The sequence below is a fragment of the Microtus ochrogaster genome, linkage group LG9 (assembly GCF_000317375.1).
Source record: "Microtus ochrogaster isolate Prairie Vole_2 linkage group LG9, MicOch1.0, whole genome shotgun sequence".
Lineage (NCBI taxonomy): Eukaryota > Metazoa > Chordata > Mammalia > Rodentia > Cricetidae > Microtus > Microtus ochrogaster.
Window position 1 is genome coordinate 16,199,542 of NC_022034.1, and position 17,499 is coordinate 16,217,040.

The 17,499-nt window shown below is 42.0% G+C and overlaps 1 protein-coding gene across 9 annotated transcripts in view; it reads left to right on the forward strand.

The window, feature by feature from the left end:
• LOC101984034 (nesprin-1) overlaps positions 1-17,499 on the forward strand; it is a 228,565-nt gene that overhangs the window by 121,263 nt on the left and 89,803 nt on the right. For all 9 annotated transcript variants that reach the window (XM_013352282.2, XM_026787370.1, XM_026787375.1 and 6 more), the window contains 9 exons: positions 245-445; positions 3,179-3,352; positions 5,241-5,372; positions 7,427-7,623; positions 8,672-8,804; positions 9,186-9,368; positions 11,076-11,225; positions 12,008-12,184; positions 12,751-12,906. In XM_013352282.2, the coding sequence (XP_013207736.2) occupies positions 245-445; positions 3,179-3,352; positions 5,241-5,372; positions 7,427-7,623; positions 8,672-8,804; positions 9,186-9,368; positions 11,076-11,225; positions 12,008-12,184; positions 12,751-12,906 (1,503 nt within the window). The remainder of the gene's footprint in view (positions 1-244; positions 446-3,178; positions 3,353-5,240; positions 5,373-7,426; positions 7,624-8,671; positions 8,805-9,185; positions 9,369-11,075; positions 11,226-12,007; positions 12,185-12,750; positions 12,907-17,499) is intronic.

Sequence of the window (17,499 nt, forward strand, 5' to 3'; positions counted from 1 at the left end):
CTCCTCCTCCTCCTCCTCCTCCCTCCCTCCCTCCTTCCCTCCCTCCCTCTCTCTCTCTCTTTCTTTCCTTTTCTCTTTAAAGAGTTTCCAGGTGAGGCTCATAAGACAGACAGCTATCTTCCACACAGAGTCCCCAGGGGATGCACTTGTGGAGAGGAGTGGCCTTGGCAGGGTATTGGGCAGGTGATGGGTTCGGAACTGCAGCTTTGTGACCGAGACTAGTGTGAATGTCTTTGCTTCTCAGGACATGTACGATGAGCTGTTGGTGACCATCAGTTCCCGGAGGAGCAGCCTCAACCAGAACCTTGCACTCAAGAGTCAGTATGATAGGGCCTTGCAAGATCTGGCAGACCTGCTGGACACGGGGCAAGAGAAGATGGCAGGGGACCACAAAATCACTGTGTCCTCCAAAGAAGAAATTCAACAGCTGCTAGACAAGCACAAGGTGAGGAGACAGCAGGAGAATGTAGCTGAAATAGCATATTGTGAAACCCATATATATATATGGAAGAAAACCTAATAAACTTGGACTTTATCCATTATAATTGGATAATTTACACTTCTAAATAGGCTGTAAATATTTGTCCAAATCCACCAGCATCTGAAGCGGAGAGAAGCAGTAAAGGGTATAGTTGTATGATTTTATAAAAGTAAGAAAAAGTAATCATATAAGTATTTTTATCAATCTCCTATGAATGTTAAGCCAACTGTCTTCATACATAAATATAAGAGAAGCCCCAAACCTTTCTTTAGGAGACCCGGATTCATCATTTTTTAAAGACAGGGCCTCATGTAGCACAAGCTGACCTCAAGCTCACTATACAGCTGAGAATGACCTTGGACTTCTGATCTTCCTGCCTTCACCTCCTGAGATCTGGAATTAACAGCACATGGAACTAAGCTTAAGTTTACATGGTCCCCTATGTGTCCTTTAGGGCTTGTTGTCCATCAGGCCCTTTGGACCCTTCCTTGTCCCGGCCTAGGCTCCTCACTCCACTCTGTGAATGCAGGGCTGCCCACTCGGCTTTGGGATGGAGTTGATACTGGCTACTTGCGTCATTCGGTTCTCCTGGCCCTTAAGCACATTCTCCTGCAGTTGCTGTTGGCCTCTGAGACTTTCCTGGGCACAATGAGAACATTTACCACGCAATCAGACCTGGGAACCCCAAGATTGCTCCATCTGCGTGTTCCAAAATGAAGCTCAGGTTCATTACACCGTAGTGAACAGATACTTGTTTAACACACACACATACTCACAACCCTAACATAACAAATTTTTAGCGATGGCTAGGCAAAGTTTGCCAGGTCACAGACTCAGCCTCCCAGGCTATGGGAATTCCCTGAAGGAAAACAAAACAATCTCCCCGAGTTTTAGACGATTATTATTCCACTGTTGTGCGGGTCTCTGGTGGGCTATTATGGTGGACTTGGTTGGGGGAGGGGAACGCTACTTTTTTTTTTCGCTAATTTTTTCCAGAGGTTTTCTGTCCAAAAAGCCTTATGATTTATTAAAGCCTTATCATTTGGCTATGAAAACATGGCTTTCAAGTTCACAGCTGTTTTTTCTCAAATCAGACCATAGCAATAAAAGATCACTCTTGAGTTATTCCAGAAGGAAAACTAGGATCAAGGAGCAGCAGAATAACAGAGAAAGGATGCTCAGTCAGGGAAGAGTCCTCCAGAGAGTTGGCTGCAGCTGCCACTGGGGCTGAACACAGGGACCCTTGGTCCTGGGAAATGCTGCCAAGGCCGGCGTGGGAGGCAGGCTTGTGTTGAAAGCAAGCTTTACTCTCAGTGCAGGTTGGGCTTGATAGGTCTTTCCCGTCACACGATTATTTCATCAACTAATGGTGGTTAAAAATAATGCTTCGAAGCCAGGCCTAATGTCACAGGCTTGTAGTCCCGACTACTTGGGAGGTAGAAGCAGAAAGAATTTCAAGTTCAAGGCATACCTCGGCCAAAGAGCAATTTCAGTAGGAGTGAATGAATGAGATATCATCTAGGATAATATAATAAATAAAATAATAAAACAGCACAGGCTGCTGATAGACCTCAGAGGTAGCATGGTTGCCTAATGTTCATGGACCCTCATTTTGATTCCTGATACAACAAACAGTTATGATGACGGTGATGATGTTGAGTCTACCCCGTGCTGTCCAGTCCGTGCTCTCTGGGAGACCTCTGCAGTGTCTGTGAGAAGCGCAGGCACCGTCATGACAGGAACGAGAACCCAACTCTGGTCCACTCAACTGAGTGACCTTGTGCCAGCTATATAGACTGAGTGGCTCTGCCTTGTCACCTGTAAAATATTAGAGCAGCTTCAAAGCTGTCGTGAGGATCACATGAGTCCAGTAACGAGTTATGGACCCCTCCCCCCAGAAAATAAGAATGTGGTGTCTGCTGTTATGATCAACTTCTGATCCTTCAGCTACATCCATGGTCCCGGGCATAGGAAATGGGGTAGAATAGGGCTCATCTCCATCTCTGGTATCTTTTTTTTCTATAAAAAAGTATCCTTTTATATTTAAAAAAAATAACAGTTCATGCAATGGTTACAGTTCTGCTGCATGGAAGTAAAATACATGGGAAATTTAAAATATCTGTTATCGAATTATGATATGTGCAGCCATGCTTGGCAAGACATTGTGAGCAAAGCAGATAGCCTGTAAGTTGAGAGAGTTGGCCTTAACCCAGCCACGGAAGGAGAGACACTGATGTATCAGATGAGAACATTTCAAGGAAAACAGAGTATAGGCAGAGCTGAAGATGAGGGTGAGGGATTAATATATCAAAGGGACACAGGAGGCCAGAGTGGTGTGGCAGCAATGGTCAGCGACTGTGTCACTGAAGTCAGTGTCCCTGTGCTCCGGATGACGCCAGGGGACTCTCTATCAGCTAGTCACGGATGGAAGGATTTTGTTTTGGAGGCTTGTGTCTACAGCACAGTGATGCGCCAGTTGTACTTGAGTGGAGTCAAGAGGGATGGCCTGTTGGGAGCGCAGAGCCTTAACTCTGCAGGAAGCCCCTGTAGGAAGCACATAGTGCCTGAGTTAAGATGGGGTTCAGCGGTGCTGGGATGCTACACCCTTTGTGCTGCCACGGCTGAAACAGTTCTTATCTAGAGCGGATGTCTCAATAATGACCTTCTTGCTGATCTTCTGCCTGACAATACTTACAGGAATACTTCCAGAGTCTGGAATCTCATATGATTTTGACTGAAACACTCTTCAGAAAGATCAGCAGCTTTGCCGTTGGGAAGGAAACTCAGCTGCACACGGACCGCATGGTTCAGGCGTCTGCTGTGCTGAGACAGGCTCACAAGAGAGGCGTGGAGCTTGAGTACATCCTAGAGGTGAGACCGCCCGTGTAACATCTTTCTGACTGCAAAACAGAGCCCCGTGGACTCCCTTGTGCAGAAGTATATTTTCCTATGGTTTGCGGTTGCCATGTTCCCCTTATATTCAGGACACATCGTATTGTGAGTCAGTTGGATGAATCCCAACCTCCGAGTATGTGTGAAGAAGCTTGTAGGCTTGAGCTTAAAGCCAAAAAACCTAATTTGGAGCACAAAACATGAAAAATACATATCCCTGGCCCTGTCTCCAATGCAATCCAATGAAATTGTTCTTGTGTTAGGACCTGTCACTGAACACTCGGAGACAGAGGACAGCCATCTGGGGACAAATCTTTATGGTCTGAGAGCAAAAGAAAATGAAGGGTTCATTGGTTGTAAAATAGCAACCCAGAGGGCTGGGGATATGGCTCAGTGGTTAAGAAGGGCCCCTGCCGTTCTTACAGAGGACCTGAGTTTGGGTCCTCATAACCGGGCTGGGAGGCTTACAAATGTCCCTAAGTCCTCTGTGGGCATCTGCACCCATGTGAACCTATGCATACATATACGTGCCATTAAAAATTAAAGTAGCAATGGCCCCAAAACTCTGAACTGAAATAATAAAGCATATGTTTGGATCCTAGCTGCCATATGCCATGTTCTTAGTCCCCGTTAGGAATTTGCTGTTCTGCCTGAGAAATTCCATTCCCTAGTCTGTTCGCTTGCATTTACTTATTCGTCGTAAGTGAAGAAATCAAGTATTTATTTATTCAGCACTTATCAAGTTGCCACCAGATTCCCAGGCAGGAGAAACACAAAAATGTTCCCGGGACTGCCCTCTATGATATCGTGGTCTAATGAGGCAATGAGAAGACAATCAGAACATAGGCTGATGTCTACAGGGAAGCAAACAGTCTTTTAAATACTAGATCATGTAGAAAATTCGGGGACAAAAAGATGCCATTTATTAACAGGTCCAGATTCTAGAATGGGAGTTGGCCCCTGGGCCAAGTGTAGCCTCTACTTTGTAAAGTTATTTGGACATAATAGCTTTATTGATTTGCTTGTTGATCTCCTGCCTTCATCCAAAGGGCAGACGTGACTGCCTGCAATAGATACTAATTAATCTACAAAACCGAGGATATTTACTATGTGGTCTACTGTAAAAAAGGTTTGCAAACCGATGTTGTAGATTCAGAGAAGCTTAGATTGAGTCTTAGCTTTGATAGCACTAGCTGACCTTGAACACCAGATAGATTCTCCAGAGAGTAGTCAGCCACAGAGTGCTGTGTGAATCACTGGCAGATCAGTCCCCTTCTTTGGTTAGTAATTAGGACAGTTGTCCTAAACTGTCCCTGTTCCCTTATTCTTCCCACTCCCCTTAAGTGCTAGGGTTATGTTTGTCCCTTTCCTCCCTCTTTTTTTAGTATATTTTTTCATTTTTAAGCCTTTTATACAATAATACCATATTTATATCATTTTCACACTTCCAGTGACCTTGTGACCCCCACTCTGAATTTTATGACCTCTTTTTATTATTCTTGTGTATTCATACACACATACACATATACATAAGAGCGACAGAGACAGAAACAGAGCCAGAGAGGGAGGGAGGGAGGGAGGGAGAAGAGATCTGCCCCCTTTTAAGGACCACCATTATATCACTTACTTTAGAACTACGTTTTGTTTCCCAAAACAAATGCCAACTAACTATTCCAGATATGGCTTGAAGCAGAATCTATCAAGAACAAATTTTACACATGTAGGAGGATGCCACTCTTTAGGTGTCGGTTGCTTGATTTTGTTCCGTTTCCCTGAGACCCACTGTGGCCCAGGCTGTCCTTGAACTTGTGGTCTCCTTGCTAGCTTCCCTAGTGTGGGGTCCTAGTAATCACCGTTGTGTTTGTAGATGTGGTCCCATCTGGATGAGATGCTCCAGGAGCTCAGCAGACAGCTGGAGGTGGTTGAGAGCAGCATTCCGAGCGTGGGCCTGGTGGAGGAGAGCGAGGACAGACTTGTGGAAAGGATGAATCTCTACCAGGTCTGGCTTCCAACTGCGTCGTAGTGTCTCAGTGACAACGTTTCCTTCAGAAATTTGCCAACAATTGTAATGGAATTTAAACAAGTTTATATAACAAACAAGTTTATTTTATTTTATTTTTTTTGGTTTTTCGAGACAGGGTTTCTCTGTAGCTTCTGGAGCCTGTCCTGGAACTAGCTCTTGTAGACCAGGCTGGCCTCAAACACACAGAGATCCACCTGCCTCTGTCTTTCCAGCGCTGGGATTAAAGGCGTGCACGACCACCGCCAGGCTAACAAACAGTTTAAACTTTAATAACTCTTTTACTTTTCTTTAAAGTTACTAAAATCATGGATGCACATAGAATATGTATATATTATTCTTAGTATATAAATATATTTACTATTAATTATTATATAGTAGCTATTATATGATGAATTATATATAATATGTTATATAATAATTATTGTCTTTATCTACTATTAAGTATATATTTATCATTATTTTTACCATTATTTATTTATTTTGGTTTTTCGAGACAGGGTTTCTTTATGTAACAACTCTGGTTGTCCTATAACTCGCTCTTGTAGACCAGGCTGGTTTCAAACTCCCAGAGATATGCCTGCCTCTGCTTCCCCAGTGCTGGGATTAAGGCGTGTACCACTGCCACCCAGCTGTATTCTTTTATTGCTTGATGGCTTTATACATTATACAGTGAGTTTTAGTCCCACCTCACACTTCCTCTCCTTTCTCCCCTTCTGTCTAAGGCTAAAACCCCTGTTACCAGCAAACCCTCCTCCTTTTATGCCTTGTGTGTGTGTATGACCCACTGGGTTTAATTAGAATTCCATATTTTTTTTAAAAAAATATTTCTTCGTCTGTACTTAATAGGTCAGTAGTAGTGATAAAGGTCTTCTTGATTATCAAGGCGCCACGAGCTAGATTCTCAGCTCTGAAAAATAAATAGATGATAGATAGATAGATAGATAGATAGATAGATAGATAGATAGATAGATAGATAGATAGGAAGGATAGATAAATAGATAAGCATATAGGTAATGGATGGTGGAGCATAGATAATAGATTATAGAATAATGGCAAGTAGTCAATATTTTTGGAACAAATGAGTTCATTTCAAAACCATTTTCACCAAACCTCCACCAAACATGTTTTTAGAGTTTATTTTGGTGTCACACTGTTTTAGAGATAACTAAGCCTGACAGTTGTAAATACATCCAAAGCTCCTGATGAATTTAAAAAGAGAGAACATCACCGTCCAGCTGGCCTTGGTGAGCTCCCAATAGATCAGCCCCACTGTCTCACTGGGTGGGTGCACCCCTCGTGGTCCCGACTTCTTGGCTCATGTTCTCCCTCCTTTCTGCTCCTCATTGGGACCTTGGGAGCTCAGTCCAGTGCTCCAGTGTGGGTCTCTGCCTCTTTCTCCATCCATCACCAGATGAAGGTTCTATGGTGATCCGCAAGATATTTGTCAGTATTGCTATAGGATAGGGTCATTTCAGGTTCCCTATCCTCAGCTGCCCAAGGAACTAACTGGGGACATCACCTTGGGCTCCTGGGAGCCACTCCGGACTCTCTGAACATGGCGAACAATGAGGGCTGATGAGAAGCCAAGGACAATGGCACGGGGTTTTGATCCTACTTAATGTGCTGGCTTTGTGGGAGCCTAGCCAGTTTGGATGTTCACCTTCCTAGATATGGACGGAGGGGGGGAGGACCTAGGACTTACCACAGGGCAGGGAACCCTGACTGCTCTTTGGACTGGAGAGGGAGGGGGAGAGGAGTGGGGGGAGGGGGAGAAGAGTGGGAGGAGGGGGACGGAAATGGGAGGCTGGGAGGAGGCAGAAACTTGTTTTTTTTTTTCCTTTTCTCGATAAAAAAAAGAGAACATCTATATTTTAATAAAACCTTTTCAAGATTTCAGGGCTGCAGAGGGAAAATACTGTATGTTTGGTAACAAATAATACCAGTGTTATAAAGATCAGAGAAATTATAATGCCCAAGGATCAAAGCTACACCAAGTCAAGCTCTTCACCCAATGTCATCAATCGTTTCAGCATTTAAAATCCAGCCTTAATGAAGACCAGCCCAAACTGTATCAAGTGTTAGATGACGGGAAGCGACTTTTGATGTCTGCCAGCTGCTCAGATCTGGAAAGTCAACTCAATCAACTCGGAGAGCGCTGGCTAAATAATACCAACAGAGTGTCCAAGGAACTTCACAGACTGGAGACCATACTGAAACACTGGACCAGGTACTAGAATGAGTATTTGGCCTGTGTTTTTGATAAGTTCTGTGGTGTATGTCTAAGACTGGTAGATGCTGGGCTTGGAAAAGATGTGCGCATTTAGAAAATGGCACAGTTTGGAAAGTAAAGACAATCAGAGGGTTCCCAGTTGGATTCTTATTCTTTTAGATGTGTGATTAAAGCTAGCCAAGTGACTGACGCTCAATGCCACCGACTCTGCTGTCCCGCCCTTACCTTGTCTAGTCGCTTGAAAGCCTTAGAGATGGGGCAAAGCTGAGTGAGAGCATTCTCCTCATGGGCCATGGGAAATATCTTAGATTTTCATTGCGTACAGCTGAGAAAAACGGTTTATCAGAAGGAAGCTTTGTCTTAACCCACTATTTCAGAGGTTTCAGGCCAAGGTCAGTCAGATCTATTGTTCTGGGTCCTGAGGTAGAATAGTGTGGTAGCAGGAACAAATGGCAGAAGAGATACTCACCTCATAGTTGCCTAAAAGTAAGTGTGTGTGTGTGTGTGTGTGTGTGTGTGTGTGTGTGAGAGAGAGAGAGAGAGAGAGAGAGAGAGAGAGAGAGAGAGAGAGAGAGACCACCTTTCAAGGACCTCCTTCCACTTGTTAGTCTTCAGTTCTTCTAGATGCCCAGCACCTTTTCACATAGTGACACTAACTGGGGACCAAGCCTTCAATATACATGCCCGGGGGGAATATATTACTCTGAAATCCTAATGGGAAACAGTCAAGGGAGGCTGTTATTTGGATTTTATTGAATGAAGGACTGTTTCTTTTGTCACCTTTCTTTCAAACAGGATTTATAATCATGACCCAGTACTTTTCAACAGCGTCAGTGCAGGGAGAGAGAAAGATTTTTTTCTTTTCAGCTTAGCAAAGGGGGCATGGAAGCCCAGGGCAGACTTAAGATATAAATATTAAAAGAAAAGAATTTCTGAGCATCAGCATTGTATACTTTCCTTTCAAGTCTTTGGGTCTCTCATTTTAACTGACAACAGACAATAGAGACTGAACGTTTCACTAATAGACTCCTTAATATGCTTAAAGGTATCAAAGTGAATCTGCGGACCTGACTCACTGGCTACAGTCTGCAAAGGACAGGCTGGCATTTTGGACTCAGCAATCTGTGACGGTCCCACAAGAACTGGAAATGGTCCGGGATCATCTCAATGCTTTCCTGGTAAGTCTGAGGACTTAGAACACTGGGTCTCATTGTGTTCTTCAGCCTGGACTCATGGACCAGTACACAGCAAGCCAGCAGTCAGCAGACACAGTAAGGAAAGTAAATTATCATAAACAATTCTGAGATTGACTTTGAGTGACTAGTCTTTATGTGTACAAGTGGGGTTCCAAATTGCCTCTTTCAGTTGGTTTTCAGGCCATGGACCAAGCCTCTTTTGAAGGTAAAGGTGTGGTGTGTTTGTCTCCACAGAGCTCCACATGACGGAGCCCTCAATATGTGGAAATAGTTGATCTGCACTCTAGGTTGGTCTCTGTCCTTGAATGGGAAGGTCCAGCTATTTGATGGTAAACTGAACACTGTGACTTTTGTTGTTTTAAGGAGTTCTCTAAGGAGGTAGATGCCAAGTCTTCCCTGAAATCATCAGTCATGAGCACAGGGAATCAACTTCTTCGATTAAAGAAAGTGGATACAGCCGCCCTGCGTGCTGAGCTGTCCCGCATGGACAGCCAGTGGACTGACCTGCTGACAAGCATCCCCGTTGTGCAGGAGAAGCTCCACCAGGTACCGAGATAAAGCTGGTTTATTTGGTAACAGTTGATTTCCGTCATATGAATGCAAATCAGAGTTAACCAGGACTTGTCTGTTCTCACTGCTGTTGTGCTATGTGTTAAAACTGAATCATTCCACAAAAACTTCTTCAGACAGCATTCTTACCCAAAGCATTTCTCTCTCTCTCTCTCTCTCTCTCTCTCTCTCTCTCTCTCTCTCTCTCTCTCTCTCTCTCTGTGGGTATTGAAAACTTTGACCTTCTTTGAACTGACATTTCATAGCTAAAACATAGGCACCTCTTAAAATTATGAAGATCTATATCACACATCATTTATGACAGGGTTGCATTCTGATAAATAGGTGCTTGGAACCCTGTCTCGAAAAACAAAAAACAAAAAAACAAAAAAATAGGTGCTTGGTCCGATTTGTCATTGTTCAGACATCAGAGTGTACTTATCACAAACCGAAAGATAGACCATAGGCTTCTTCGCTTATGATAACATTTTAGGCCCACCATTGTATATGGGGTTCCACATGATATTCATATATATATATATATATATATATATATATATATATATATATATATATATTCATGACTATATTCTGATTGTCAATATGTCTAACCTACCTGGGACATTTTAGTCTTTTTCTCTTTAGCATTCATCACTGTAGATCAGGTATGATAGATGTTTTTAGTACACACGTTGTTTCTCTCCAGTCCAGTGACTATAGTCCTAGCAGGGAGAAGCAATGCCATCTTCCTCTCGCCTTTTAGAACCACATAAAATTAGATTATATACATTTAATTTTATTTATATTAGGAAGCAAGGTCTTACCTTGTAGCCCTGGGAATTCCTGGGTTTGTGGTGATCCTCCTGCCTCAGCGTCTGAAAGGGCTGTGGTTATAGGCATAACCCACCACATACCAGACACTGTTGAATCATGAATATGTAAAGAATTACTTCTGTTCTTGAGAATCATGGTAATTCTGATATGCATACTTGCTTGGCATATGAAGCCAAATTCAGAAATCTGAGTCAATCTTAAATACTCAGGAAATTAAATCTTAGGAACAAATAGGAGAGTTCCAGAAAGCAGAGAAACTGATACCCTTCGGTGTGTTGTTTTTCTTCCTTTTAGCATTCCTGAGTCATAATACACAGAGATTTTACAGGATAATTAATAGACTACACCTGTTGAATGTTTTGTATTTAAGGTTATTTTTGAAACTCATAAAACTAGCTATAAAGTAAGACTATGTTTTCTTGCTGGTGTTTTGATTAATTAGGTAATATTTATATAGCGTTGATGGTATCAGATGTCGAGTGAGCATTAGGTGATTAGCATTACTGTGCTTGCCTGATGATTCAAACTTCAGGGATCTGAAAAGTATAATGGGCCGCTGCTTCTCTTGCTCTGAAATAGAAATCTGCAAAGGGGCCTCACTGTGGATCGCGACCCCTTTGGGAGTTGAATGACCCTTTCACGGGGGTTACCTAAGACCATCGGAAAACACAGGTATTTCCATTGCAATCCCTAACAGTAGCAAAAGTACAGTTATGAAGTAACAATGAAAATAATCTTATGGTAAAGGGTAAGCCCAACATGAGGAACTGTATTAAAGGCTGCAGCAGTAGGAAGGTTGAGAACCACTGTGTTAACAGAGGTTGGGTCTGAATTTTAGTGCTTGGGACTCACTCTGTCTCAACTCTACAGCTCCAGATGGACAAACTCCCTTCCCGCCATGCCATTTCTGAGGTCATGAGCTGGATTGCACTCATGGAAAGTGTAATACAGAAGGATGAAGAGGACATAAAAAATGCAGTGGGTTACAAGGCAATCCACGACTACCTGCAGAAATATAAGGTAACAGACACGGAGCTTTTCATTTTCATACATGTAGACTTTCATTTGAATGTACTCAGAAACTCCACCCAGGGCTTAGAATGTATGTATCCCAGATACAATAGACAGACAGAGGCCTTCAAAAGTTAAGTGCGTGGAAATGCTAGGTACAGATGCAGTGTGTCAGCTGTTTTTATGTTGTTGTAATAGAGTACCCTGACTACAGCAACTGAGGAAATCAGGATAACAATCACAGTGGGGACACAGTTTATAATGGAGGGAAAGGTCTGGAAACAGGAACACAAGGCTGACCAGTCACACTTCATCTACACACAGGAAGCAGAGAGCAGAAGTGGGGTCACACGATCAAACCTCAAAAATTGCCCCCCACCCAAGATGGTTCTCCAGTGAGGCTCTATTTCCTTAAGGTTCTGAAACCTTCTCAGAAAGAAGCATCACGGACTGGGGACCAAGTGTCCAAACACATGGGCCTATGAAAGACATTACACACTCAAACTATAACACACTGAAAGAAAATGAAGTAATTCACCCATTTCTACATATCATGCTCATGCTATTTATATGTGTGCAATGTGCAATTTTCTAAACATAATGAATGCATATTCCAGTCCCTAACCTTAGTAAGTAGGTCATGTGAAGAAGCAAAGATTGTGTCATTTGGATGACATCACAGGAGTGATAACAGTCACATGTGGGTTTGCAGAGGCTTCCCAACTCCTGGGAACATGCTAAGACTTTTGCACACAGAAGCACGTTGTCTGAGTCTCTTGCCTCTCTCTAAGGGTTTCAAGATAGACCTGAACTGTAAGCAGCTGACGGCGGACTTTGTGAACCAGTCGGTGCTACAGATCAGCAGCCAGGATGTGGAGAGCAAACGCAGTGATAAGACCGATTTTGCCGAGCAGCTTGGAGCCATGAACAAAAGTTGGCAGCTCTTGCAAGGTCGAGTGGGTGAGAAGGTGAGCGAGGTGGCCCATCCTTCTGAAACTGATGCGAACCCCAAGAACAGGCTCAGGCTGGCAGGAAACCGTTCCACAAGTGGGGTGTGTGGCTAGATGAAGCGTGAGAAGAGTTTCCCACAGTACCCAGAAGGTGACCAAACCCTGGACATCTTTCGTCCTGTTTGTTCTCTTACACACCCTTCCTTCTATGTACATTTCATGGGTCTGATTGTTCTTAAGATGCTCTTTCATTTTTCTTCCTTTTACTTTAGGTTGATTATAGTTTTTTTTCCTTTACCAATAATAGCCATTGATTGATATTTAGTAAACTTCATTTTCTCATTTATATATGCAATAGACTGTATTTTAAGAAATTCCATTTTTCACATTTTTATTGTATCATGCAGGATTTTGTAAGGCCATTTTCATGCAGTATGTGACACTCTACTATAGTCTTTCCCAGATCCTGTTGCTTCCCAAGAACTCTTACTTTGTAAGAAATTGTATTAGGTCATTTTTTTTTGGTCCCAGCAATTTGATTTTAAAACAAAATTTTTGAAATTTGAGTCTTTCTGTTTGTTTAGATCCAGCTGCTGGAAGGCTTGTTGGAGTCTTGGTCAGAGTATGAAAATAGCGTACAGTCTCTGAAAGCTTGGTTTGAAACCCAGGAGAAGAAGCTGAAACAGCAACAGCAAATTGGTGATCAGACTTCTGTTCAGAATGCCCTGAAGGACTGCCAGGTAACATGTTCAGGCGGCTCCCGGATTTGCCTCACACCTCCAGGCCTACGTGTGTGTGTGGGGGGGGGGGAGGCCATTGCTGGCTCAAGCGTTATGAGTTAATGCTTTCTTAATAACTGCATCTGTTGACCCTTGCCTTTCATTACATGAGCTGATCAGGTTGATCAGATAGTCATTTTTTTTGCCATTTGTTTAATTTTGAATCAGAATCTTGCTATACAGCCAGTGCAGGAGTCCTCCAGCCTCCGTATTCATGGTACTAGGATTACAGTTATGTACCGTGATGCCTTGTTAGGTTGTTTTTCTTCTCCCAACTCTGTCAGGCTTCATCACCTGATTTTAAAGTTTTGAAATTATAGAAAGGATCAACTATTCACATAAGTAGACACACTTATGTGTTTACCATAATCCCATACACTGATCATCAGATTTAATACTTACCAATATTTTAGGTATATTTGTACATTTACCCAAATTATTCTTTGCCTTAAAGATGTCAATATAGGGACTGAGGTCATAGCTCGGCAGATAAAGTGCTTGTTGTACAAACACAAGGATCCAGTTGGGTTGGCCAGGATAGAAATAAATTCGAATCAGGTGTGATGGCCCACCTTAAGCCCCCACACAAAGCCTTATAGTTAAGAAAAGAAACATGCCATGTGGTCCAAGAATGGTTACATTTTTGAAGCTGTATGAAATTATTAGTTATTTTGTTTTGTTGTTGTTGTTTTAATGGAAGAAAGACATATATTTATTGGGATTTTTAAAAATTAGAGTTATACTTTAAATTAATTATAATTGTCAAAGAACATTTACTTAGTCTCCTACCAACACTAATGATTTACACTTACTTATCCAGTTCTTTTTCTAGGACCCTGCTTTAGGGTTTCTATTGTTATGAAAAGACACCAAGACCATGGCAACTCCTAAAAAGGAAAACATTTAATAGGGGCTCTCTTACAGTTTCAGAGATTTTGTTTGTTATGGTCATGGTAGGGAACATGACAATGTCCAGACAGACATAGTACTGGTGAAGGAGCTGAGAGTGCCCCCCCCCCTCAGGCAACAGGAAATGGTCTGAAAGTCACACTGAGGGAAGCTTGAGCAAAAGAGACCTCAAAGCCCGCCCCTACAGTGACACTTCCTCCAATAAGGCTACACCTACTTTAACAAGGCCATGCCACCTAATGCCTTCTCTATGAGCTTATGGAGACCAGTTACATTCAAACTACCACATTCCACTTCCTGGCCCCCATAATTTCTTAACAGTTTCATAGTGAAAAATACATTTAGTCCAACTTCAAAACTCCCCATAGTCTATCACAGTCTCAACAATGTTTAAAAGTCCAAAGTTTAAAGTCTCTCCTGAGATTTATGCAAACTCTTAACTGTAATCACCTATAAAATCAAAATCATAAAACAGAGTGCATACTTCCAGCTTGAAATAACCCAGGATACATATTACCATTCCAAAACAAAGGGAAGGGAGAGTAGTGAAAAAATTCTGGACCAAAGCAAGACCCAAAAGTACCTGAGCAAACTCCAAATTCTGCATCTGCACATCTGATGTCAAAATGCTTTTTTGTCTTAGACAAGGTTTCTCTGTGTAATAGCTCTGACTGTCCAAGAACCCTCTCTCTGTAGACCAGGCTGGCCTCAAACTCACAGAGATCCACCTGCCTCTGCCTCCTGAGTGCTGGGATTAAGGGTGCGCTAAAACCTGACTTTTTCTTTTCTTTTTTTTTCTTTTTTTTTTGTTTTTCGAGACAGGGTTTCTCTGTGGCTTTGGAGCCTGTCCTAGAACTAGCTCTGTAGACCAGGCTGGTCTCGAACTCACAGAGATCCGCCTGCCTCTGCCTCCCAAGTGCTGTTCTTTTCTTTTTTAAAAAAAATAGTCTCATGTGGTCCAAAATAGCCTCCAAACTCAAAATGTTATCAAGGCTGGTCTATAACTCCTGATCCTCCTGTCTCTGTTTCCTAAATGCTGGGGTTACAGGTGTGCACCCACTCTGATCAGTGAGAAGCACTTTTAATTAACATTGCTGAATGCCTTTCATCAGAAGATGGATTTATAAAAGACTGAAAACCAAATATGCCCGTCAACTGCTTTTGTTGAATTTTGTGTTTTTTAGGAGGCTGGAGGTACTTCCAAATTAGACCATAAATTCCAAAATCTGAAAAATAAGTCAGCATTTCAAAAATTCGCTTTTAGGGTTGAAAAGTGATAGTTTTGCTGAACCCTCAAAGTTAAAATATTTCCATTAATTTTAAAAGGCAGCCCATACATGCTAATGTCAGCAAGATAAGTGTTTCCCAGTCTCATGGTCAAGATCACTGTATTACTGAAAGGTTGCTTGTTGGCGTTCTCTTTGAAGTTTGATCCTATAGCCATATTATCCCTTCCTTTTCATCCCTTTCTTCTCTTGTTTTCTCTTCCTTAAAAGAATTACCTTATTTATCTCTTTCTCTCTTTCTCTTTCTCTCCCCCTCTCTCTGTGTGTGTGTGCATGCTCTCAGAGGCTAGAATTGGGCCTTGCACCCCCTGGACCTGGAGTTGTACGTACTTGCGAGCTACCTCTCATGAGTGAGCTGGGAACTGACCCCCAGGCCTGTGGAACAGCAGTTCTCTTAACCACTGAGCTATATCTCCAGCCCCATTGTCTCTTTCTCACTAGGTTTTTCTTCTCTTTAATGCTCTTTTTCTATTTTGATTTTATTCCTATATATGTCTTCTTTTTAGTAGGGAGACACATTGATGTCTGAAAAATATTGCAGAAGTTTAGCCAAATTTTATTGCCTGTGGCACTTAAGTCTCAAGTTCTCCGAGGGTCACTTCAGGCAATTTCAGAGACAAAACTTACATTGTGGTTTAAAGAACTCTATGCCAATGCCAATTCATGAAAAGCCATTTCCTTCAAACCTGAAAGACCAGAGGAGCCCACACAGTTGTTTGGGGACAGTATGTATAAATCACAATAGCCTAACTGTCGGGTCCTAATTGGCAGTTCTACAAACTTTGATAAAATTTATTGTCATTTTTGAGAAATTGTTTCTTTGGCCCACAGCAGGAAATTCAATCCAGGGTACTTAAATCAGTGACTGGATTCAGGGTTTGTTTTGTTTTGTTTTAAAAAGCTGGAATACTTTTCCAGTCTTTTTTGGAGGTGATTTATTGATTGAATGCAATATAAAAACTGATATTTGTGAATTAATCCAAGTTGGGAATAATTTACTATTACAGAAATATTAGGATTGGCTTTTGTTTCAGTTGATCAGAACTAGAGAATTTTTTTTAAAAAAAATATTATGGAAAGGCAAACACACCTTTATGCAGAAATGTCTTTCAATTCTGCTTCACTCCTGGGTTGTACCCAGGTACAGTCAGCTCTTTGGAGATGTGTAATCCACAAACCATACATTCAATATTACTTCCTGAGAAAGTTTACCACTGTGAATGACTGAAGATATATTTAATTCTAACATTTAAATTTTAGGATCTTATAGAAAGGATTGCTATGGGTCTCTATTATTTACTAACATGTAAAATATAATTATGTACTGCATATTAAATATGAATTGGGATGATCATGCATGGTTATTTATAACTTAGGAAAATTACAGAAATATCTTAACCTCTTTGCTCATATTCTCACTCCTCCCACTCTTCAACTGCATTTTGGGAGCTCAGCCTAGTGCTTTGCTGAGGGTCTCTGCCTCTGTTTCTATCAGTTGCTGGATGAAGGGTCTATGGTGACATTTAAGAAAGTAATCAATCTGACTACAGGACAAGGCCAGTTTGGGCACCCTCTCCTCTATTACCTTGGATCTTAGCTGGGGTCATCCTTGTGGTTTTCTGGGAATTTCTCTAGTGTCAAAATATCTTTCTCTGCTCTCATCTCTGTCCTTCCTCCATCTCAACTATCCCATTCCCTCAAGTTCTCCTCCTCCCCTTCTCCCTACACCCACTGAAACAGTTTGCCTGAGGTAATGGGAGCTCACCAACTCCAGCTGAACAGGGAAGGATACAGCATAGGATCAAACTAGACCTTCTGAATGTGGGTGACAGTTGTATGGCTGGAGCATACTGCAGGGCCACTGGCAGTGGTGCTAGGATTTATCTCTACTGTTTGTACTGAACCCATTCTCTTTGGATGGATACCTTGCTCAGTCTGGATATAGTAGGGAGGGCCTTGGACCTTCCCTAAAGCAAAGTGCCTTACCCTCTCTGAGGAGTGGATGGGGGATGGGCTAGGGGGAGAGCAGGTGGAGAGGAGGGAATGGGAACTGGGATTGATATGTAAAATGAAAAAAAAAGATAGTTTGCTTTCTTTTTAAAAAAATAAATTATAAAAAAGCCTAAAAAAGAAAGAACTATTTTAAAATGTAAAATTAATTACATTTTCTATACTGAGTAAAGGAAGTATTACCTCAGTGATCATTAGCTTCCACGCCATTGATTATCGACAGTCATGATATTGACAAGGGCAGAGATGAGAGGGTGACATCACAACAAAAGCATTTACATAAGTACATGGAAATCAGCACAGTATTTGTACTTAATTTAGTGGAGACAGCTCACAAACGCCTAACAGC